This window comes from Lepidochelys olivacea, assembly GCF_965140295.1.
Source record: "Lepidochelys olivacea isolate rLepOli2 genome assembly, chromosome: 19".
NCBI classification, from domain to species: Eukaryota; Metazoa; Chordata; order Testudines; family Cheloniidae; genus Lepidochelys; species Lepidochelys olivacea.
The window spans coordinates 9,177,504-9,202,953 of NC_140429.1; the positions used below are offsets into that span (position 1 = coordinate 9,177,504).

The window sequence follows — 25,450 nt, forward strand, 5'->3', positions numbered from 1 at the left end:
TTGGAGACACTTCAGCATGTAAAGGTGTGGAGCCCAAACCTGTTCCTGTTTGAACTGATGGGCGTATTAGCCCTGGCTACACAGCCCGCAGTCTGGTGTGAGGGTAGGGAGAGAATGCATCGGGCTCCAGTCTTCACCTGTACTGCAGGCTGACCACATCTTTAGGAATCTGTTCTCGAAAGCCGAGGCTACGTGGGAAGAGGGGAATGAGTGAACACTAGGCACCATGAGAATCCAAAGGGAAAACCTCTGTCTAGTGCATGGGGTAGGCACCCTATGGCATGCTGATTTTCAGTGGCACTCACGCTGCCTGGGTCCTGGCCACCAGTCCGGGCGGGGCTCTGCATTTTTAATTTAATTTTAAATGAAGCTTCTTTAAACATTTTCAAAACCTTATTTACTTTACATACAACAATAGTTTAATTATCTATTATAGACTTACAGAAAGAGACCTTCTAAAAACGTTAAAATGTATTACTGGTACAGGAAACCTTAAATTAGAGTGAATAAATGAAGACTCTGCACAGCCCTTCCAAAAGGTTGCAACAGAGCCAAGAAGGGGGGAGGATAAGGAAAGACTCTCTGCAAAATACAAAGCACGCGGTTCATTTAGATTGGTGGTCCCGACTCTAGAATGTGCCCCGTCCGCTGGGCGTCTGACAGTGTTGTGGAATCAGATGCACTCGAGTACCGCAGGCCCAAAAGCATTTGAGACTGGGGAAAGGTAACGGAGGCCTCTCCTGGAGAGGAGGCTTGGAACGTTTGAGACGTCTCCTAGTTCTGTCCCACACGAAACGATGGCATCAGTGTCGTGCGGTGAGGCTCCACGCGAGCTCTAACAAACGGCAGCAGTCAAATGTGGTTAGCGTCTGACTTCTGCTTGGTCTCCTATGTGGAAAAGGGGGACCATCCGCCCGGTAATGGAGGGTGGTGACTTACACAGCTCATTCTCCTTTACTCTGTCTCCTCTCCAGGCTTGCTAAGGCTCTGTCTGACCCTCTAATGCTTTCTCTCCCTCTGTTGGAGCCCTAGTCCAAGTAACAACTCCTCTCCTTGCCGTTGTATTGATTGTGTAGCGCCCAGAGATTCCAGGTGGGATTGGTGCCTTATTGTGGTAGGTACGGAAAGCACACGCAGTCCCTGCCCTGATGGGCTTTCAGCCTCCCTGACGAGGCCAACCACTGAATGGAGGCTGAACTCTCCTCTTTACCCTAGAGATACAAGCAAGGGCTGAGACACAGAGGTGGGCGGGCTGCTGTGGTGTGGCTAGAGAGTGTTGGAAGCCAAAATCAACAGCTCAGCTCCTCCAGGGAGCCGGAACTCACTCTGAAGCAGGCAAAAGGCAGGCTAAATTTCAGGCAGCTTAACAGACCTCGGACTCCTGACTTCAGGTGTCAAAAGTGGTTCCGAAGTTAAAACTCCAGCTTCAGCAAGAGGCACGTGCAGCTACTGGTGTTAATCCGGTTGCATGGAGAAATTTGGCTCCTTTAAAGTTCCATCTAGGGATGCTGGTGTACTTAGCCAGTTGGATCTTCCTGTTTCAAGGGGGGGGTTAGCTCGAACTCTTCTTTTTTCCCTCTCCCACTCCTACCATGGCTTTGGTTCGGGCCCTGACCCAGTCTGTAATGCTGAAGACCGGGATGAGGAATTAAGTCGGGGAAGCTGTACAGCCTGTCATGCAGGAGATCAGGCTAGATGATCACAATGGTCTCTTCTGTCTTTACAATCTATTGTGAGGTGGAGGGGAGGGGGAGGGGGAGAGATTATCCCATCCCTGCCCACTCTGGGATTCTTACACCTTCCTCTGAGCATCTGGTGTGGCCAGTCAGACTGGGTACTAGAGTAGATGGATCCAGGTATGATCCAGTCTGCTGACTCCTGTGTTCCATGCCTCCTTCCATCCTCCCTTGCCTTGGCATATTGTTGTAAGTCTGCTCCCCCATACTGAAATAAAGGGTAGTGGCATTTTGCATTGCCTAGTAGTCAGCTCACAGGAAGCCTTTGGATCACTGGGGGTCTGGACAAAACCATTGACCGTCCTTGCTCTACACAGTCAACTGTATAAACATGGTCATGTTAAAACGCATGGGAGTAGAGTTCCTTCTGCAATCTTCACCCCATAGACCCCCTCACAATTAAAAGTTAACAGCTGCAGACCTGGCGTTCAATTCTGCTGTCTTTAATCACTCCAGATTAGTCCTGGTCTACTGAAATCCAGCGGAACTGTGTTGTGGGTGAGGGCAAGAGGTGGGGAAACAAGTGAGTGCAGACCTGAGGTCTGAATAGTTAGCTGCTGCCTTGAATTGAGCTTGGACACTGGAACGGTGAAGCTGTCCCTTCCGGTCCACGTTTATACAAAGGTATCCTCTGAGTTGACTGAAGTGTCTGTGTCTTAAGGCAGCTGACAACATCAGAGGCAGTTCTGTAAAACAATACCACTTTGGGTGAAGGAATAACTTTCCCTAAAGGAGGGCGGGTTGGTGTGCATGAATTTAATTTTCTCTTGCAAGCTTTCTTTTATTGCCCAAAGTAATTTCTCCCATGTGCCGGGTCAGGATTGAACTGACAGAGCTGTGGTCTCTGGAGCACGCCCCCTCAAACCTGGAACTTTTATTAGGCAAACTCAGACTTCACTGGCAGAAACTCTGATCTCTCCACCACTCTCCTCAGGCAGGCATCCTAACGGACTTGCTGCAGCTTAAAACACAGCCCCTGTGACTCTGTAGGTGGTTTTCAGACTCGCCCCTTGGTGTGTGGTGAATTGCCTTCCGGTTACAAAACCGATTAACTTCAGAGGCTGGTGTGAATGACCCTCCCTTTGAAAACAAATGATGATTGTACATGCAGGTGAACAGTGGGGGTTGCTATGAAGCAGGGAGGAGTGTGTGTGTGTATGTGTGTGAGACGCACGCAGGAGGTTTTGTTGCAGTTCTCAGAAAGGCCAACTTTGCTGCTTTGAAAGCAAATGACGGAGGGGAATAAACCTGAAGGGCGTCATGCTTCGCATGACGCCACTTGGCAAGGCAAAATGTAGGCCAATGAGCAAAAGTAACCTGATGCACAAAAAGAAATGAAATGAAAGTGTTGTTAAACCTTGACTGTGGCTCTTTAAGTCTGTCAGGGAAATGAGATGCACTTTCCCCTTCCTAGAGGACAGTCATGCAAGCAAGGGCTGAATGGAGAATCTGGTGCTGTGAGAAGATTAACCACAGGTCCCCCTTTCTTCCTCTAATTCTCTTCAGGGTTTCCTTTGAACCTACCTTGTGGGGAGGTCACATCCTCAATAGCCCGCTAGATTAAATTACTGCCAGTTGTATGTGCACCTTGTATTGCCTTTCAGTGACTCAGCTGCCGTGTGTCGCAATGACACTCACTGACATAAGATGGGAGTAGCCGATCTCTGTGCCGATATTCATACTGGGGGAAGGAAACGCTCAGAATTCCGAGGGTCCTGCCCCCACACCCTACAAAGGTGCATTTATAGTCTGCTCACCAGGCCAATGCCTGGTCGAAGGGCACCCTGCTTGCTGGCCAAAACCTTGTTCAGAAATGCAAAGCGCTTCCTGCCTGGCTCAGGGGAAAGCAGCCCATCGGAGGAAATGTCCCTCAAACCTCAGGCTGAGTGAATCCCCATGGCCCACTGAGTTCAAGGATGCCTGCAACTGCTAGAGCAGATCTCCTGGAGTTTGAGGCTCATTCTTTCAGACAGACTTTCCTTGTCCCCGATGTCAGCTTCTCTCTCTGACTGGAGCGCACACAGGGGAGCTTCCGCAGTAATTTGTGGTGCTGGAACAACTTGGGCGCTCTCCTTGCTGGAAGAGAATATGCATGAGATTGTCCTGACAGCAAAGTGTCTCTTGCCCAGCTCAGAAACTAGCATGTCACAAAACCTGGGCAGAGAGTTTCCTTTCCTTGAGCAAAGGTAAAGGCTCCTGTTCAGAGGCTGTAACCCCACCAAACGCATCATTCGGTGTGTGGCTCCGCTCCCCGTCAGTCCCATTTTGCTGCCTTCACAGTTGTGGTTCTGAAGCCTAAAATGGGGCTTGTCTTTCAGGCCAAGAGTTCCCCAATCTCCAACTGGGGGCTCTTAGAACGTGGTGGTATTCATGTTCCCTCTGCGTCTGCCAGGCTGAATCTGATGCCCAGCCTGCCAGGTCAGTGTGCAAGCTGGCCTCCTCCCAACGCTGCTATAATCCAAGAGTTTAACTTTCCCTCGCTCTGACTTTCAGGATCTCTTATTGCACCGCAGACAAGAGCCACGATAAAGTGTTTGCCTACATTGCTCAGAGCCAGCACAGCGAGAACCTGGAGTGTCATGCTTTCCTCTGCCCCAAACGGAAACTGGTCAGTAGAAAGGAGGGCGCGGGTCCGTACGGCTGTTACCAGAGAGGTGGGCAGGGTTCAGTGCTTCATAGGCTCCTCGGGGCAGGGACCTTGCTGACTGATCTAGGGGTCTGATCCAGCAAACTGCCCTGCCTGCAGGTATTGGAGCTCCTATGCTTGCAGACTTAACTCGGGGCTGTCAGCAGCCCTGCATCTCTGGAGGCCCGAGCATATCGTAGGATGTAGTGAGGCTAAATCAACCTGGATACATGCTGATGGGAGGGGCAGATATCATCTGTTATGTCACTTTTGTGCTGATGTTGGGAGGAACTTTTAAATGCCTTGCTGGATTTGACTTTGAGGGGCTGAGAATCCACAACTTCACCTGTTTCTGATGGGAGCGCTGGGATCTCGGCTAGTCTAACCACTCTGCTGCATGCCCCCATGAGGGGAGGCCCCATCTCCCATTCTCAGGAGTGAGAGTCCCCTATTAAAGAGGCAAAATGCAGAGTTAAAAATGACAGAGTTGAGCCTGGAAACTTACTTGAAGGCCCTGATCCCATAAATCATAGAATATCAGGGTTGGAAGGGACCTCAGGAGGTCTAGTCCAACCCCTTGCTCAAAAGCAGGACCCATACCCAATTAAATCAATACTTCAGTGCGCTTAGAGTTTAGCGTGACTGAAGTCAATGGGACTTGGTCACATGCTTAAAGATATGCAGAATTAAAGCTTTTAATAATTGGGCCAGGTGGGAAGGGGGCATTTATTTTAAATGGGGGAGTAGCATTTGCTGAACTGTCTCTAACCCCCTCCCGCCAGCTGAAATTCTCCTGGCACTTCATCGCTTAATGAAATCATTTCTGCATCGTCCTTAACTCCCCGTGGCTGCAGTAAGACTGTAGCTGTGTTTGGTGATGCTACCATTGCATCCGGAATACTGGACTCTGCCGTGGATGGGAAAGCATTTTAAAAAGGAGAGTGGCCGGGCAGTACAAGGCGTTTGTGAGACCCCGCTCCTGCTTCACCTCAACTTTCCCCCCTGCTTTGTGGCTCACTGTTTTAAGAGCTCGCGCTCTCTTTCTCTATTGAAGCCCGTGATACCTTTGTTACTGTACTTGATGGCAGATTTAGCACCATTGCACTGTAACTGACGCACAGCATGGAACACAAGATCGTAACACATACTAAGGAGAATAGCCAGAGCTGGGAAATAGCCACCAGCTTTTGTTCTGAGCGGAGCGGATAGGTTTTTTTTTGGTTTGGTTTCTCTGCTCACCCCTCCCCTTGGCTCAATGTATCGCATAACCGGGAGAGCTCTTCTGAGCTGGGACAGCATGGGCTAAGGCCCAGCACTTAAGAGTTGGCAAGGGAGAGAAATGGGTCACTGGGCATAAGCTGTGAGTGGGTGTAGAGAGTGATTAGATCTCCTCCACTCTCACAATGGGGAGGCAGGGACTGATGAGCCAGAGAGACCTTGCGGTGGAGATGTGGATGAGTCAAGGGGGGGCTGGGCTTAGTGTGTGTGTGCTAGGAAACGGGGGGGTGTCCTCCTCTGCCCGCTCTAGTAGGATGCGGGGACCAGACCGATGCATACCCCTCCCCCAGACACAGAGCTGCAGAAGCCCCTTTCTGAGGAGGAACCCATGCAGTTGTTGTGGCTTGCAGGGGCTGGAAGCCTGCAGGGCTTGGGGTGCTCGTCCCCTGCACACTGGAACTCACAGGGAGTGTGGGGGACACAGTTCCTTCTGCATTGATGTGATCTAGGCAGGGAGCTGTAGATCTAAACTACACCCTGCCTGCTTCATGCCCTTATTTCTGCCATTCCCATCTTTTCCCCCAAATCGGGAGCATAATCTAAACAGAGGCTGCAGCAACGACTGTTCTCACATCATGGCGTGGGGGGTGGGAAGGTTTCTTCATCTCAGCGACTTGGCATTGCCCCTGCAGCAAGCCCCTTTCAGTCAGGTTGGGGCAGAGAAGAGACCAAATTTGCCCCCAGCAACGTGGCCCAGACCTCTGCTCCAAACACCTCCCTGCTGCTCCAGGCATGAATGGCAGTGTTAATATTCTGTCCCTTTCTCCTCCCCCCGCCCGCCCCCCACCCCGGCCTCCCTCTGGGGAAGCAGGGAACATAAAGGAAGCCACCAGTTCTCTCCTGGCTGCAAAGCACAGCCCCATCTTTGCGCTGCCAAGATAAGAAGAGACTCTGCAAATTAAAATTTAAATCTCTCCAGTGCTAAAAGAATTATCTCTTTGGTACATCAGCGCCGTACGTCTTCCTCAAAATAAAAAAGTTCTCCCAGGCCTTTTGTGGTAGCAAGCAGAATCTTTGTACGCACACACAATGCGTGAACACCATGCTGATAACAGGTAAACTGATACTGCAGTACCAGAGCTTGGCATCTAAGACGGGGCTTGGTATGTATAGCTACCCGGCTCTGGCATATAATTACTCCATATTTTTAGTTCATGGGCAATTCTCAACGGTAGCTGGGTCTATTAAACTTGATTCAGATGTGACAGCTTAAATTGTAAACAGCTGTGGGGAGTTTCATACTTAATTACCATATTTAAGTTTTTTGCCATAAAGCATTCACACTTCCATCACAGATGTAAATAGCTCAGACATTCAAATGAGATCCTCTACTTTTGTGAGGTTTAATTGGCAGAGATGGGTTTTGTGTGTTTTTATTTTTCCCTTTTTCAAAAGCCCGTGGCTCTTAGAACTTATTTCTCAATTAAACTTTTTATTCCGCTTTTTCCCCAAAGCCTGGAGGAGGGGGAAGTTCCGTGTCTTGGAAGCTGGATTTATTTTGCATGCGACTCTAAACGCAAACTTATCACCCGTCAGCTGTCTTTAAAAGTCCTTGCTTCTGCCTTGTGATGTGCCACTGTGTGTAAAATCTTCAATGAGCTTGTTCTTTAATGACCCTGGCATCCCACGTCGCTCCTCGCCACACTCGTAAGCCTTGCTGGTTAGCTCGAAGGGCTGGTTTGAGCAGGGGTTTTTTGTACGGCTCTGTCTAGAAACATACGGATTGAGTGGGTGTGGATGCAGTTACAGCAGCGTAGCTCACTTCTGTAAACTCAGGAGAAATAAGCTACATTGAGACTCTTTCAACTACAGAAGTGAGTCCACGCGAGGACCGTTACTACGCTGGTTTAGAAACCCGCATAATTACAGTGGCACACAAAATGTGTGGCCTGGAGGGCCAAATTTGCTGCTGGTGCAAGTGGGTGTAACAGTCCCCTCCAGATAGAGGCTCCCATTGACTTCACTGGGAGCTGGGTGCCTACGCTACCTTTTGTGCCTTTGAAAGCTCCCCTGTATCTCTCTGGGCTCATTAACATTCAGCCCTTATTCTGTCATTAAGAGCTGAAACTGATTGTGGGGGGCACCAGCTTTCATTCCCCCGCTATCTAATGCTTTTTCTTACAGCATCCTGTTACTCGAGATGGTCCTCGGTTCAGAACCAACTCGAATGGGGAGGGGAGGGAATTGGTGATGGACAGTAGCTCTCTAAGCTGTCATTGCTAATCCAGCCCTACATCTGTAGTGAAAGTCATTCCTGGCTATTCAGCATCTTAACTGAAACGAGTGGAGGGCACTCGGTCCAGCCACCAACACCTGCCATCGCTGGCACCTTTCTTGGCAGTCAGATGGCCCCTGAAAATTGAGGAGGGGTGTCCCATGCTTAGGGTACTCATCCAGGATTTGAAAGAACCAAGTTTGATTCCTTGCTCTGCCACCGGCTTCCTGCATGACCTTGTGCAAGTCACTTAGCTGCTCTGTACCTCAGTTTTCCCCATCTGTACAATGGGGATAATAGCACTGCCCTGCCTTGCAGAGGTGTGGTGAGGCGCTCAGATACTATAGTGAGTGGGGCATGCACGTATCTTGGAGGATTAACAGTAATCATCCCACCTGGTTGGGATTGAGGCACAGGGGAGAGGCCAATATGCAAGCCGCTCTGTGTGCATTGAGGCTAGAGAGGTCTTTAGCCTCCAGAGCGGTCAGCGTGACACTTTCCCTTCTTTCTGAAAATAATTGTTTTCTTAGGTGTAACACGCCTGCAGCCAACTCTCTGCAGCAGCGTCCTGTGGAGAGCAGACAATCCTTGCTGCTATCCGTATTTGATTACCCTTTCTAAAGGGGTGCAGGTGTCCTGGCACCAGAGTACTAGGAAGCTCCAGGTTCACATCTATCAGCAGAACCGCCAAATGATTGAAATCGACGGGAGAAACAGCCAACGAATGCACTGTATAACATTGTCTTTCAGGCCCAGGCCGTCACCCTAACTGTAGCTCAAGCGTTCAAAGTCGCGTTTGAGTTCTGGCAAGCATCCAAGGAAGGTGAGTGTGTCGCTCTCCGTGTCTTGCAATATAGCCAAGGAAATAATTTGGGCTTATTATCCTTTCAAGTGATCTTTCAAAGTATGCACTGGAAAAAAAAAAGGGGGGGGGGAGGGGAGGGGGGGGCGTTGAGGCCCGTTCTGGCTGCGCTGCTAACGTAACTGCAGGTTTCTTGTGACTCTGACGGCAGGGTCTAGTGTCCGCAATCAGCGGCTGACACCTCGTACTGAGTCCTGCTCCTTGTAAACCTGTCTCTGCCTGTTGCTTTCACCATAGGTGGGCACATGAAATACAGTGTGCCTAACAAGCTGTAAAGTAACTAGCTGTTCTTTCCAAGTCCGCCTGACACCTGTGTCCCTTTCACCCCATGCCAGCGTGCAAGAGAGAATTTTATATTGAGGGGCTGGGGCTGTTCTTCTCCACTCCCCGCCCCCAATAGGTGCTGAGCACCGTGCCCACTGTAATGAAGCTGGGGTGCTCACACCTCCTGAAAACCAAACCTACGGGGGCAGAATCTGTGCTGTGCTGCTAGGAAAGGGCACCTGGGATGACTGTGGGTCTGTGCCACCTGGATTCTAGGCAGGTGTAGGGGCTGGTACATCCCTTGGCATGTAAGTTAGAGTATTTCTCCCCTCTCCTTGTCTCTTCCCCCTCCCCCCCCCCCCCAAACAAAAAAAGGGCCACTTGTGTCAGCCCTATGCATCTCCTGCACTGGGGAAATACCCTCACTCACATGTCCCTTCCACTTGCATCTCCTAGACTGCCCTTATATGCCACCAGAGAGGCATGTAGGGCGTGGAGAAGGAGGAGGAACTGGCCCCAATTGTCTTGGGTGGTGCTGACTCTTCTGGAAAGTGAGTGGAACATAAGTGTCTCCTGAGGGTGTGACTCGGAAAACATTTGTCCCAAGTACACAAAGCCCTTGATGCAGGCAGTCACAAAAGTTGGCTGAAAATGGAAATCCCCCCTGGGGAAGAAAAATTGTGCCCTAATTTGTGACCAAAAAGTCAAATGCAATTTCCGGAAAAACTGCATTTTGGGAGAACCAGAATGGAATCTCAAAGCTCTCTGCCTGCAAGGCTTTTGTCAGTTTCGTTTTTTTTTTTTTTGCTGGCAGTTGTCTCCTAGGCAGTCAGTCCAGGAGGCCTCCGTAAATCCCATTTCTCTCCCCTCCCCTTCCCCTTCCCCCAGCTGGAAAATCAATCTTTTGGTGGCAAAACTTCAATTTTGGCAAAATGAATTCTTTGACAGAAAAATGCCCCGATGGGGAAAGTTCCCAACCAGCTCTTATGGTCATGACATATCACGTTTCCGTTCGTGAAATGCACATCAGGAAATCCAGTGCCTACGGACAATGAGGGAGTCTTTCTTGTTGCAGAGAAAGAAAAGCGGGAAAAGTCCCTCTCTGAGGGAGAAGGTGCAAGTGGCCCAAACTCAGAAGATCCTGCCTGCCTTAAAGCATGTAAGTGATGAACAAAACGCCCTGTTAGCTTTCAGGGATCTAAAGACCTCTGAGCAGCAACTGGGTGTCTTCATCTGGATTTGACCAAGTCTCCCAGCAGAACTGCGGAGACTAGTGCAGGACAAACAACTTTTTGTATCCGTGGTGTAGATTTGTTATTGGCCAACCACTACGAAGAGAGCCATTCTCAGCCATGGCTTCTACTGCAGCCTCTTCTCTAAATGCCCTCTGCTGAAGTGGAGGGATCCAGGCAGGTAGGGCTGCTCACTGGCTGGCAGACAGCCCACCTAAAATAGGGGGTCAAACCAAGAAATGTCAGGCCTGACTAGCCAGTTTAGTGCAGCTTTTACAATCGCATACTCTCCCTGCGTCTGACTTCAGGGAGACTATCAATACAATGCTAGGGTGTCGTCGTCCCCCACCCTCCCCCAGAAGTGACACACCATTGCTGTGAGAAAAGGTAAATGCTACTACATTCTGGGCATGTACAGCTAACGTGAGCCCAAGAACTACATCGGGCTTCCCTGAATGTAGGAGCAATGAACAGGAAACGAAGAAGTAGCTGAGACGCTGAAGAGAAGGAGGGTGCACATTGCTTGTGTACAAGACACCGAATAGAAGGGATCAAAATCTATGGAGGTTGACCAGTGCTACGAGTTGCTTTGTGGCTCAGTACCATGGATCAGTAGTAAAAAAGAATAGAGTAAGAACAATCCTAGCAGAACATTACAGGCTATGATAGTGGACATCCAAAGGAAGAGTGAGCTCTGACAATAGCAGTGAGTAGAGACCAAAACTTTAATGTTTTATGCGAGTACGTGCCATAGGTTAGCGTTATGACAGAGGAGGAGAAATTCCAGCTAGCTAGCAGTTCCTTGCTTATCAGTAGGTCCAGCTAAGTGCCTGATTGATTAATGAAACTCTCTCAGTGGACATATGGGAGAACCCAAGGGCTAAAACAGTTGTTGTTAAGTACAATGCCTTGGACCCAGAAATGCAGCTGGTGAGAACGTCTTTGTTAGCCACAGCCCATGGCCTGATTGTTGCCAATACATACTTTGTAAAAAAGGGAGGAGCATTTTGTTACATAGTGGCCACTTCCTGCCAAGATGAGATTTAACAAACGGGAGACTGAAGTCGTTCCGGGAGAGCAGATTACATTGCTTGTAATGGACTTCAGGGTGACAAGGCTAGTGGGGTGGGAGGATGGGCAAAAGATGAATTGTGGACCAAAAAAATGAAGTGTTGGAGGCTTGCAGGCAAGACTACAACCAAACGGACCATGATCACATCAGCGAGGCTGGAGGGAGAAGAGGGGGTGGCCAAATGAAAGGAGGGAAACTTCTTGTGAAGTAGACATGGCGATGGTCCGGTAGTGTGCAGGAGGCAGTGAAGGAGGAAAAGTTTAAGTGATGGCAGAAAGTTAAGAAGGCTAGAACGTGATGAGGAATACAAGCTGGCAAAGAAAAAGGCAAAACTGTTGTGGTTGGCTTAATTACATTGCAGAGGGCATGAAACTCTTTGCAGCCCTGAGCAATGTAATTAAGCTGACGTAACTCTGGTGTAGACCAGCCCTGAGACTGCAAGCAGCCTGAATCTTTAGCTTGGAGAGGTGAGGACTGCCCCATGCATCTCAATGAGGTGTTAACTTTGAAACATAAAATGATGGCACTTGCCAGCTAGCAAACTGACTAACTTGAGCAGCAAACATTCAGTTAATGTGGCACTTTAAGATGGAAAAAATCCAAACACCCACCTACTCTTTGCCTGGTTACCAATAGTCCTATGATGCAAATGTGAGCTTGAATGACATTGTGTGGTATTAGACTGAAGGCAGGAATGGGCTGCAATAACATTAATATCAAAAGAACCTAGGGGACAAAGTGCAGGCTGGGCTATTCCCACTTCATATTTAATTCAATAATTCCATTTTCAAACGGATGCTTAAGCAAAGCCGCTGCAGGTCTCCCAGTCTGCTTCACCACCTAATCCAGGGTGTCTTGCCATAAACATGAGGCTTCTGACTTTTTTTTCTGCAGAAGGGCTTTGATCCAATGCTTAGCCCAGTAATCGTTCTGCACTCCTAGTGTAGCATAGATCAAGAGCATGGTGGCAGTGTAGCCCATTGGGCAAGGCTCTGGACTGGGAAATCCAATGACCGGGTTCTGTTCCCTGCTGTGTGTGACCCTAGGGAAGTCACTTAACTCATCTGTGCCTCTTTTTCCCTTCCCACTCTCTTGTCTCTTTGGCCCATCAGGTTTTACAGTCCCTGCCCAGATGTTTGTACAGTGCCTAGCAATGTCCTGGCCCCAATGTGGGAGGTTGGAGAAGGACTCCTACCTGTTAACATAAAGTGAATAAGTGGTGGCAGGATAGCCCAGTAGGAAGGTGTACATATTTCTCTTATTGGAGTGGAGAGGGCAGGGAAGGAGAACTGCAAAACTCTTCTAGGTAACAGGTTTTTTTTGTTGTTTTTTTTTTTTTTTGCTCTGTTCACACAGCAGTTGCCACAGGGAACCTGCTGGACTTCGAAGATGCTGCCAGATCTCCCCTGACTGTCAGTGTGAACGCCCCACGCGTGGATGAGTTGGGTCCAAACTTCTCATCTGAGAACAACAACATAGTCTGGGTAAGCGTACTGGAGGTGCAAGCTCTTTCTCCTGAGAAGAGGGATGCTGGGGGAAGGTGAAGCTTCATTTTCTGTTGGTCCCAACATCCTCCGTTGGGGATGGGGGTTGTCTTCATTCTGGGCCCACCTCTTAACCAAAGCCTTAGCAATTGGGTGTAGAACTTCCAGACTACTCAGCCATTCGTGCTGGGATTTTCAAAGGGGTCCAATCAAGTTTGCTTTCAGTGGGAGCCTGGAGTTTGATTTGGATGCCTAATTCCTTCTTAGGCTCCTGTTGACTGCCAAGACCTGGGATTTTCAGAAGAGCTTGTAAACTTCTTTCACAAACCCACATTTCAGATGCTTGGGCACTTCTTTATGTGCTTTATCACATACCTAAATGTCTAGTTTTCAGATGGAAGCACCAGTCTGTAGCTGCTGTGCATGCTGGTGTGGGTTACACCCGTGCTCTAGACATGGAATCTATTGTTTGACTTGTCAAGTCCTGAATAGTCTGAGACCCACGACCTCAAACTACCTCCTCCTCTCCCACTGCAGTAGATGAAATCTGCTGAATTGTGGAGCAGTGATGGGGCCTCTTTAGCCAAAGGGCTTTGCTTCCAGAGACTGCCTGTCTGAACCCAAGTTTTGTGACCTTCAGGCCAAATTAGAATATCACCTGTTTATTTCAACATCACCGTAGGTCCTGGAGGGATCTTAGCCAACCTCCTTCTTTTGCATAACTCTCAATAGCATCAAGGTCATCAGAGCCCCAAAGCTTAAAACCCCCAGTGGATGTAATCAAGTTGCCCATTGAAAGGCCATCCCAAACCTAATCTTTCAATTAAAACAACCCCTCAGCCCCCATTCAGTAATATTCAAATACCCTTCATGGGCAGCCTCCAAAGAGGAGAGATTTGAAAAAGAAGCACACCAGCAGTTCCTCAAGAAACACTGCCCCGTAGCTCTTTAAATATAATGTTCTCGGCACAAAGGTCCAGCTGAAGTATGTGCTTAGTAGGTCCTTTGCCGAAAGCATCCTGCTGAGCTGGGTCCACTGTATCTGCTGCACTTTGCACCCTGTAAGCTTGAAATGGTGAGTGCAATCAGTCGACTTGGCCAACCCTAAAATCTAAGGAGTGATCCGCTTTTTGTTTCCAGCGCTGGGGAAAGTGTCTGCATGCAAAGAGCAAACCAATGCTTTCAGCCAGAACAACCTTTTTGTGTTGCGTTGAGAGAACAGAAATAGGCTCTTGTGAGAAGCACATGCCAGAGTCTCAGCATCTGAACTTGGAACAAAGTGGCTGCTCTCGGGGTGAAACTCACCCCTGCGCAGAGGAGACAGTGCAAGGATTAGGCTTGTTTTGAGAGCTTACACTGTGCATCGCCTTGGGCTGTCCCTCCCTGCAGCAGTGAATTTTGACTTAGCAGCAGTGGTGAGAAATTTTAAAGAGGCAGTACACAAATAAAAAGGCATCTCTCTTTCCCTACAAATTTCAGAGTAGCAGCCGTGTTAGTCTGTATCCGCAAAAAGAAAGAGTACTTGTGGCACCTTAGAGACCAACATTTATTTGAGCATAAGCTTTCATGAGCTACAGCTCACTTCATCAGATGCATTCGGTGGAAAATACAGTGGGGACATTTTATATACACAGAGAACATGAAACTATGGGTGTTATCATACAGACTGTAATGAGTGATGGTAACATCCAATGTTTCATGTTCTCTGTGTGTATAAAATCTTTCCACTGCATGCATCCGATGAAGTGAGCTGTAGCTCACGAAAGCTTAGGCTCAAATAAATTGGTTAGTCTCTAAGGTGCCACAAGTACTCCTGTTCTCTTTTTCCCAACAAAATCCACTGCAGAAAACCATCAGGAGGCCTTGGAAAGGGGTGAGGCAGTAGCAGTACCTGGCACTGCACAGCTTTCTGCTACCTGAAGTTAACTTGGTTGGGGGGTGCAGGTCGTGTGGATGCTTAATTTTGGAAGGCTTGGGGGCAGGGAGGGCGATTCCACTGGGCTTTGGATCAGGCCTTAGGTTGGCTATTGCACTGGTACAGGGAGGGGGATGCTGCTGGCTGGGAGGGGGAGAAGAGACGGGAGAGATGCTGGAAATGGATGTGGTTGGTGGTGGAACAGCATCCCTCCATCTGTTAGGTCCTTGCAAAGAAAACTGCAGTGCTCAGACCCAGATACCCAGTGTTGCTCTAAGCACTTGATGATGCTGTACCTACGCCCGAAGGAAAGTTGAGCCAACTGTTTAAATACACTTGCATGCTAGCTTAGCAACGACCTCTTCTTCTTTTTTCTCTCTCTTTCTTAATAAAGGAAATGGATGACGGGCTGGAGGAGGCATTTTCAAGGTAATTCTAATAACTCTTTACAAGTTTATGGCACTAGGGACCAACCCAAGAGTCTTCACTCTGACTAGTTTTAATAATGCTTCTAATCTAATCTGCTCCAATGATCTGACCGGGGGAGCAGCCCAGCCAGTGCTTCAGCTCTTAATTGAAAGATAGACTTTGAGGCTGGCTGATGGTCAAAATATTTGACTAACCTTTTAAGGATGGAGATGGGGGGTGTGTGTGTGTGATGGGGAATTTAATTCCCCAAACATAGCATGGTGATAGTGTCTCTTCTTCCTGGAACGGATATGCTATTCGCTCAGCTGACAGTGTCTAGTTCCCGTGCTAGCAGGAGTGATCTTGGTCTGATCTTCTTGCACTTATGACTGACTTGCTTCTCCCCCATGTTAGTGTAACACTAACATAGCGTTTACGCTGCCATTCCCCAGATGAACTGCAAACATGTAGTCAAGGAGTAAGACCCTCTAACTCAGATCTAGTTCATCACCTAACCAAGGGGTTTTATGTTGGAATCCTTGCATTGTTGTAACAAAACCAACTTGATTACAGTGCAAATCCCTAATATCTACCTATTTAAACCATACTTACAGTAGTTTAAGGTTAGTTGAGCTTATAGCACAAAAAAAGCGAGTACACTGGACTTAAGGTGGAAGGCTCGCTTTCCTTACCTCCACTGTTCATTGTGGAAAGAGAAGTTGCAAATCCATTCCTAAATCATTAAAGGGATGCTGTCAACTTAAATCCTACTCCAAACCAGTTTCCTCACCTATATTACTAAAGAATGTGTTGGACTACTTAAAACTGAACTTTAAGAAAGAAATTTTACTAGTCACTATCTCCCCTGCCGCCCCTGCAGTTTGGACATTGAATTGTCAGTTTCACTTTCAGGCTATCCCTGTCACAATGGTTGGGCCGCAAATGCAGCAGGAGAACTTTATTAATCTTTTCCCAATGGAATTTAGCAAATCATGAGAACTTTTCTGTTGATCTTTCTTTTAAAAGCATCATTATGGTTTGGGTTTGGCTTTTGTTGTGGTTTTAAAAACATATTTTTGGGGTCAAACTTGAGTTGATAGTCTGTTAAGATCCATTATATGAACTCCAAATATCTTTTGTGCATGAGAGAGTTTGCACTGAAGTATTAGGCTTGTACACATGGAATTTAGTAATTGGACTACAAATCTGTGGGGCTTTAACTTTCATAAACCTCTGCAGTGCCCTGGGATGAAAGATCCTGTTAATAATGACCCTACAGGCTGACCACCACTACCATTTCAGATCTGAACACAGCCTCAAAATACTGTCTTTTTTACTTAAGAGTAAAATTTTAGAACCAGCTTCTGAGAACCAGGAGTGCTGCTATGAGCTGTTGGAGTGATTGTGGATGGCAGTAAATTATGTACTGGCTGCTTGCTCAGGTATTCCTGGAATGGTGAAAATTTAGACACTTCTTTTGGTGAGGCTGCTTTGGTCAGTGCGTTCTTTTAACTGAGATAAGGTCCCTGCTAACAACGTACCAGTCAGTGCTAGCTTCGGAGGAAAAAGGCAACGTTTTGCCAGGCCTATACTGTAAAGGGAGCCCTCATTGCAAATGTAGACTGTCTTTAAGGTGAAACTCTGAGAAGCAGGCATCAGACTTCAAAGAGCTTCAAAGATCAGCTTTTTCCCTATTTAGGAGCATTTCTTTACAAGCTGTAGGAAGAATTTTGAAGTATGAAGCTGCATATAGCAGTATAGAGGCTATAAACGCCTTCTTTCTTCTCAGACTTGCTCAGTCAAGAACTAACCCTCACGTCCTGGACACTGGCCTGACTGCTCAAGATATCCAGAGTGCAGAAACCCTCTCTCCCGTAGACTGGGACAAAATGGATTCAAATGCGGCAGAGAAAGATGACCTGTTTGGGTTCTGAAGAACTCCTCCTCCACCGAACCGTTTGCAATAAAGTAACCACTAAAAGTAAAAGGGCTGAATGCAAACCCTTCTGGGTGAAGTTCTGGAGGGATTTCTTAAAGGGGAGGTTTCACCATTCTTACAGATGCTGTTACCGCAATAACAACTGGTTAGACCAAAGCTTTAGACATTTAATACATATTTTTTTAACCTTGCTTTTTATCTAAACAAACAATGAGATGCTCTTGAATATATTTATTCAGTAACCGTTACAGTTTACATATATTATGGAAGTTGCATTGCTGGATCCTATACAAAAGTAACATGTACAGTCTTAGATGGCAATATACTGATGGAAGAGTATTCAGCAGAGCATGCTGTCTTCCGAAAATGACTATCCAGCACCAAAGACTCTTTAGCGTGTACATATTTTTCTAGACACCTGCACATATAATTGCGATTATAAGCACAAATGTTACTCATCCTTTGCTTCCAAAACAGCTCTAGTTCTGCAGTTGTCTTCTTGCATTTCACCTTCTTGATAAACTGGGAGGGAAAGAACTACACCAGTATTAAAATCAGAGGTAACTGGTTTTATTTTCCTTGTGAATGTCTGCGATAAATCCCCATAGTTGTCAGCCATCAGTAATGGGTTGTCTGACACTTTGTTAGCTTTCAGATTAGAGTTGGCACACTTACCCAAAGACTTGTAGCTTTGCACTTTAAAAGCCTGAACTGAAAGTATGGCCCAAAATGTCAAAACAAGCTGGGTGTTCATCTCTAACCTCTCCTCACCCAGAAGCTACTGATCCAAAAACCACCGCAATATTGCAGGTCTGTATCTCACAACCGACCTCTCACACTTTTTTTTTTTTTTTTTTCCCCCCTTCACTGTGACTCTAAATCTAAAGACTTCAGTCGCACTGATAGTCATAAAAAGGTTCTCTGGTAACACTTGGCTTTTGATCATGCATTGAAAATTGCAGGTTGGATTGAACCAGATGCATAATAGGTTAATGCTGGCTGCCTCCTACTGGGCACTCCTCTGTCTGGTCTCCATACCAATCTGCCTAATGGAGCCACTTAGTAGGCTGAGGCAGAATTGGATTAAGTGAAACCAATATTTACCTGGATGTTCTTCCAAGGGGGGGGAAAAAATCCCCTGTATGCTATTTTGATGATCGTTCCAAGACCTACACCTCCTGAGAAGCTGAGAGAAAAATGCGGCTCCTTAATCTCCTGTACTTCTAGATTTGAAAATCAATAATGGCGATATAAGGATTATGCTAATTAAAAGATTAAACTTAATGACGGCACAGACATAGTTTGCAGTGTTTGTGGCCTTGTGAGGAATATTCTAATCTGTTTTATAGATTTGTAACTTGGTTCTGAAACACTACGTGGGGAATGAATTCATCTTTTTATAAGTCTCCTAACATTGTACAAAGTAAAAATAAAAAATTTTTTTTTCCTCCGGGGAGAGAGAGTAATTGTATTAGGAAACAGCTGAATGACTCGTAACTTACAGACAATGCGTTTTATAAAGGGTACTGTGATGTGATGAGTCAGCGTCGCAGCTCCCTCATGTCCACTATAAAATCTTGGTACTCCTTTCTCCTGCAAAAGCATTCTTGCATCTTGTTTGGTAGTCTCTTGCAAATGGAGGAGTTGCACTCTTAAGTTCTGTATATCTACTGTACGCTGATTGTATAAACAGTCCCCCAATTAAGCAAAGCCAGCTGTAGCAAGCACCCTGCTCTGATTCCTTGGGGGCATTGATTTTTTTTCTAAAGTTTTTGGTGCACAAACCATGAGGATTCAGCTATACGTTAATCTCTCTTTCTAGAGATCCTTGGAGTATATCCTTACAGATATAGTATTCTGCATATATGTACATAGTCTTAAACCCTACGCTGTAAAAAAAAAAAAAAGTTATTAAAAGTTCCACCTTTTTTGAGTACCAGTGATGGACTGCTTTAAATGTGCAAACGCAGTGGCAAGAAAAATTAGCTTGTCCCTGCTTCTCACATGCAATGATTACCTTCTCCCTCCCACATCTATTGGACAGGAAATGGCCAGCATATGAAACACTTGTAGAATGCATGCCTTGATCAGTCTCTTCACAGCGGCCTACCTGTGGAGGAGTGATTGCTGGAGTCTTATTGTAATCAGATGGCTAGCTCTCTGACAAGCACATGCTTAAGTGATGTGCTTTGACTTCAGCCCCCAGGTAAGAATCATCTGTTCTTTCCCAGGCTGTGCTGTGCTTTCAGCAGGCCCCGGGGTGGTCTGCCAGTCACCTTTCCGGGGTAGGAGGTGGTTGGGGGAGAGCAGTGGACAGGGGGCCTCGAGGAAGGGCAGAGAGGGGTGGGTGGGGAGGCCTTAGGGGAGGAGGCAGAGTGGGGGGGGGGGAGAGGTGGGGCAAGACTGCAGAGGAAGGTGAAGAGTGGGGCAGGGCCCCGCCAGGGAAAAATAAAAGTAAACGTCTGTGTACAACTAAATATACAATTTTTAAAAATAAATTTTACATGTGGGGATGGTCTAATCTGCAAGGATTTCTTACACCCTTCCCATGAGAGGCGATGGCTAATTTTTACTGTTGCCTCTTTAAATGTAAATCTGAATCAAAAACATGCTTTTCTTACCCCTGAAGTCTTGTTTATTCTACTCCATATTTTTTTTGGGGGGGGGGGGGAGGCAGTCTCCTGGGCTAACATTTAATCACGTTGCTAAAAATCACCTGTTGAAGAGCAAATATAGAGATTCATTTTAGGATGTTGACAAGTACCATGAGCAATGGAATGTTCTCAGAATGTAACACCGAACCCGTCTGGTATTGACTGCTGTGTGGGTCGGAGTTTACAAAGATTCCTTTCATCAGTGTCAAACCAACAAAAATTCCATAAGTTCTTCCCCTCTCTCTCCCTCCCCCACTATTTAAATTGGCTATTCCAGTCTAAGGATATGTCTCAAATTATGAATACTAAGTATCCAGTCTGGTCTTCAATGCATAACTGATGAAGGTGCCAAGGAACAAATGGATCTTTCAATTCTGATGTGACCTTTTGAGTGTCTGTGTGGAAATTTTCGGAATCCATTTTTCCTTCAGCTGTGTAAAACGGTCTCTTTTGCTCCCACTTTTTTTAGAAGCGTTTAGGAAGCCAAATGCATTGTGGGGAGCAGTTGTACTTTTTTCCCCCCTCTCTCCCTAGGTGAGTGTTTTGCACCTTTTAACTAGTTGTCCTACTGCAGATGTGGTTCAATACATTCATGAAGAGCTATTAATCTGAGAAAGTGAGTCTGTTCTTGCCAGGTGGGCAGTCTCTGCTGCTGGTTTGGTGGCTATTCTGTAATGGCTGGCTGAGCACATTTTATGTAACATCTCTCTAAGCTAGGTGGCTTGTACTATAACCACTGAATTTTAAGACACTAGTGGGCTCTCCTGTTGGAACAATTCCTCTCCTCCAAATGATTCTAAATTGGGGATTTTCCATTTCCTAGAGCATAGGTCTCCCCCCAGCCCCTCTTTCACTAGCCCCTGAATAACATTCTTAAGGCCCTTTCATTGCTCTTCCAGGTAGTTTACTCGTGCTAGCTTCTTTTAATGCATCCTGAGAGGTGGAAGCACAGAGGAAAGCCAAGTCTCCAGACTAGGCTGGAGTGATAGGTGTGGGGAGGGGCATGTACATCTCCCCACACCAGAGTAGGAGAGGAAGGGGTTAATTCCCTGCAAGGAGGCTTTGGTGATGGGAGCAAGAGTTTCCACCTGGACTCTGCAGGGCAGGTATTTAAACCAGTAGGGGAAGCAAACCGGCTGAGGGAAGGAAGAGGAGTTGAGCCAGGTGCTTGCCAGTGCCAGCCTGACAGCAAAGGGAGGAGAACTCAGGGACCAGCCTAGTTTTCTCTCCACTCCAGCTGCTCTCAGATAAGATTTGACACCTTATTTTCCTTTCAGGAGTGAAAGGAGCCTGTCAGGGACTTGGCAGCAGCTTCTTCCCAATGCGACACCTGCCGCTGTAAGGTCTGTAGTATAGACGCAGCCTCAGTCTTATCCTGTCTAGGGCTTGCTTGCATGTTGGACAGCGAATCTTCAGCACAAAGCAAACTTCGATCAAATATGCAGTGAGCTCCTGCAAGCAGGTTCACGCCCAAACTGCTATGCTCTAGCCTAAACTGCTGCTGCAAATCCTGTGATAAGCCAGCTAGCCCCATGCACAGTCTAATGCTTGGTGCAGTCTGCTAAGTGTTTAGAGATGAGGGAGCTTGTCTGTAGTGAAGATGAGACATTCCTTCTCCTTCTCCTTCTGCTACTGCTGAAGTGATCGTTCGGCTTGAAGTGCCTGGGACAGCTGTGCTTCTGAAGTGCTGGCTTTGTCACTGTGAGCTGGAGCGAACGGTACAGAGGGCTTAATGACTTGATGCATCCTGCAGATGTTGGCAGGTATGAACAAGGAAGCTAAGTATACATGGATCTTCAATCTCTTGCCACAGAGCTCCTGTGTAGGTAAAAAAACCTGCAGACAGCCCGAGCTGGACTGTAGGTAGCCGACTTCTTTAGCTGCTGGCATAACCTTGTCTGACTCTGACAAAGTGCCCTGTACTTACGATCGTCTAAATCTATTGTGTTTCGCTAGGTCCAGCCCCCCCACAATGTTAAATAAGTAATGGCCAGCCTTTTGTGTGTCTGCAACACTGAGTCCAGCTCTCTGGAAAAACTGGCTGACTTAAAATACTCTGAAAGAAAAGGGCAAAAAATTATATCTGTATCCCCATGGGTATGGAACAGCTACGGACTTAAACGCCTCGTCCCCAAGCCAAAGGAGCGGGGAGATGGCAGGAGCCTACATGCCAGTTTCTCTATGAATGTGGATTGCCAGCAATACTCATTGCCATTGCCTCTGAGAAATGGGCTCTTGCCAAAAGGCCTCTGGGCTGGCAGAATGGAGAGGTGCTGATGAAACAAGTTTTAGCTTTTTTTGGGGGGGGTGGGGGGTGCACAATAGTCTTCCAGTTCAAGCACTGGATGAGGAACTGGCAGGGGAGCAGGAATATTCAGGGTCCTCTCCCAGCTCTGCCACAGACTGTGATATCTTTGAGCAAATGTATCAAAAGCTGCTGTCTCAACTTCCCCATCCATAAAATGGGTCTGATGCATCCTTTGTCACGTTTAGATTGTGAGGAGAAGGCTTCTTCCCAGGCGCATATACAGTGCCTAACACAAGGGGGGACCCCATCTCATTTACAGCCCAGCACACCATGAATACCGTGGTATTGCCTATAAATGATCGGGGTGTGGCTCTTTAGTAGGAATTGCCAATCTGGGCAGCGCCCCCACATTGGGCTGTAGCTGCCAAACTGCTCCCGTGAGAGTGCTCCTCGCAGAAGGAGTGTCTCCGGAAAGGAATATGAGCAGCTTTAGCCGAAGGAGGCACCTCATTGCCAACAGTGTGCAGGGGATTGTCCAAAGAAAGACAGGGCCCTCTTCAGAGGGGGGCTGCTTGCCCCTTTCTGAAAATGGAGGGGCCTTTCAAGGATCACAAATTGGGTAGAATACGAGGTCCTATCGGACATCTTGGCTGGGGAGGGGGGTGTTTGCAGAGTGGCTCATCCAATCTTTTGAGTTGGTCTTGATTAGACACCCAGGCCACATGGTGTTCTGCTCACTGGGTAGATGAGTGTGAGGCTTACAAATTGGCTTGCCGGTGAGAATGTGTCTCTTTAAAAATCTGTTTGGAAGGTGACAACATCAAGCAAATTTAGTCTATTTGCTCAGCTGCTGGATTGTTGTCTCTTGTAGCATGAGCTTGGTGTGTGTCCCTGGCAGCCAGGGTTGGGAGGCGAGTGGGTGGAAGGGAGGAGGGAAAGTGTGGGCTGTCCTCAGGGACCTGGGAGGCGAGGGGGAGGTGGCTGCTGGAGAGGAGGGAGAGCAATGGAGGACAGGAGGTGGGGAGATGCTGTTGAAGGCCTCTGATGGCCCATAGTGATGGTAGTAAAGCTCCTTCCCGGTCTTCCACTCAAACAGCCTGTAACTCTGTCTACAGCTGAGGATAATGTTAGTGCTTGAAGTGGGTGGGAGGGTATCCAAAGGGGTCACAGACCTGACCCGAAAACAACTTTATGCAACCCAGGATGCTCTTCAAGTGCTGTCTTGCGAAAGCTGCTGCTCCCAGAATATGATAGGACCACCCTCCCCCGCCCAAAACCTCACTTTTTTCAGATCACTAAGCACTGGGTAGGGCTATACCTTGCTGTCTAGGAGGAAGCATGGTCTACTGCCTCAGCCACAGAACCGTGACATCTGGGTTCTCTTCCCAGATCTGCCACAACCTCAGTTTCCCCATCTGTATAATGGGAGTAATACCAACCTCACAGAAGCCGTGAGAGACAATTCATGGATGTCAGTCAAGTGCTTTGTGATCCTTTGATGGCAGGTGTCACAGACGGGCGTAAAGTTGTCTTGTTCGTGATCAGAGCTTTTAGCATTGCAGCTGCTCGGTCTTAAGCTTTAATCCGCCGCACCCCCCCTTCCTGGCGTGCTAAAAGCTGGCGTGAATTTGTAAATTCACGCTATGGTTGAGGTGAGAGCTGCAGGCTATGGTGATCTGATCCAGACCATATGTTTTTAAAAACTACAAATGAAAAGAGCAACATTTAATCTGAGCTCCTGAGAAGTGTATTTTCTTTATAGCTAGCCCTGGAGTGTCTGGAACATAGCTGCCCTTCAAGGTGTTTTTCGGAGAGGAGCGGTTGTGTGCTCTGCTTTACGAGGTAGGTCATTTCCTTCCCTGCGCGTGCTTCACAATGTGTGTGCTTCGTGACAGGGTGTGGGGTAGTGTAGGCAGTGGGGGACTTGGGTTGAGTACTGATCTATTCTGTTACGTTCCAGCTTTGCGTGACCTGAGGTCTGCAACCATAGTAAGCTGCCAGACCCCACTGATAGGCCTTCGCTTCTTGGAGCCAGTGGGAACTGAACTGGGAAAAATGCTTTCCAAAGGCTATGCTTGCTGACAGATTCCTACCTGGATCAGAGAAAGGGGGAGTCCCACGAGAAACTAACCATGGGTCAGCAAGCAACTGCTGACGTGACCTTTTTTTTCCCAAGAGTGTCTTTTGAATGCCATCCAAGCTCCAGCACTTAACCGTGTGAGAAGGTATTGCAGGAGGAGACCCTAGGAAAAAAACAGCATTAGCAATCTGCTTTTCCAAAGCTTCTCTTGGCAGGTGACACTAAAACTGCATATGTTCTAGAGAGATAGTTAAAGGCTTCTTCCCCTCCTGGCTTCAGCTGTAAGAGGAAAAATCCCCTGTGTGTTAAGTCCATACAGAACTGTATATGCCCTGCACTCAAAGCAACTGAGCCATCTTCCTGTGAGTGTCTCCATCTTAAAAATTATCGGGAATTTACTGATGGGTTTTTCCCCTACAAAATTTTTTGCCATAAGATTTTTTTTTTTCGTTCATCCAAATTTGGGGTGTGGCGGAATGTCGTGGTTTGTCTTTTTTAGCAACCAAAAACTTAAAAAAAAACAAAACAAAAAACCTTGAGTACTTTTGACAACCACAGCTTTACTTCTGATGAAATTCCCAAGGGGTTGAGTGTGGAGGCTTCCTGTTTTTCTATTGAGGGGGAAAATTTAAATTGGCTCTCCTCCACCTGCCTCTGTTCTCTCTGGCTCCAGTTCGTCTTTCATTTTTGCCAATGTAACTGAGCTGCATTTCCATCAAACTCTCTATTCAGAGTAGCATCTCCTAGGTGCTAGATGTCTTTCAAATACTCAAGCGTCCCTGCTCCAAAGAGCTGCCAGCCTGGGAATAAACAGATACAGGGCAGTTAGCAGAAGGAGAACAGCCAACTCTACAAATCAGTCTGATTCACTGTAAACCGCATGGCAGAACGAAGGTGTGACTGGGTATATCAGACTGAGGCCCCCTGCTGGAGGCCTCGTGTCCCTTGCCACACACTGCCCCAAAAAAGGGCAGTGAAGAGTCCTCCAAGCTGCCTAGAGTGCCTGTGTGGGACACCTCCAATCGGAGCCCAGCAGCCTAGTATAAGAAGAGCTGCAGGGCGGAAGTTCAGTTCCTTGCTGGAGATGTAGGAGCCTGGATGGTGTGTGGCTGGCTGATGGAGCTGCAGAATCTCCGACAGGGGAAGTGGCCCAGGGGATTAGGGAAGCTGTGTGATGCAGTTACAGGGATGTAGCAGATGGCTGATATCTACAGGGTCCCTGGGCTGGGACCCAGAGTAGGGGGCAGGCCTGGGTCCCTGACATTGGCCACTGGGGGGAAGTGGCCTGAACATTGAGGCACCCCAGAGAGGGACCTGAACTATAGTGGCCCAGCTGGAGAACTGTAGCCAGAAAGCCCAAAAGGGCAAACGCATTGTCACCAGGGAGGAGCCCTGAGGGCACTGCTCTATCCCGGAGCAGGGACAAACAGCGTGCAG

The 25,450-nt window shown here is 47.6% G+C and overlaps 1 protein-coding gene across 2 annotated transcripts in view; it reads left to right on the forward strand.

Annotated features, from left to right (window-relative positions):
- The window catches only part of LDLRAP1 (low density lipoprotein receptor adaptor protein 1), a 36,007-nt gene extending 17,678 nt beyond the window's left edge, over nt 1-18,329 (forward strand). The window contains exons 4-9 of one of the 2 annotated variants that reach the window (XM_084652588.1): nt 4,230-4,344; nt 8,606-8,678; nt 10,057-10,140; nt 12,645-12,769; nt 15,079-15,113; nt 16,882-18,329. In XM_084652588.1, the coding sequence (XP_084508714.1) occupies nt 4,230-4,344; nt 8,606-8,678; nt 10,057-10,140; nt 12,645-12,769; nt 15,079-15,113; nt 16,882-17,026 (577 nt within the window). In that variant the 3' untranslated portion in view covers nt 17,027-18,329. Of the gene's footprint in view, nt 1-4,229; nt 4,345-8,605; nt 8,679-10,056; nt 10,141-12,641; nt 12,770-15,078; nt 15,114-16,881 lie in introns of both variants that reach the window. The other variant, XM_084652587.1, reaches the window with a different exon arrangement.
- Nucleotides 18,330-25,450: the final 7,121 nt, after the last annotated feature.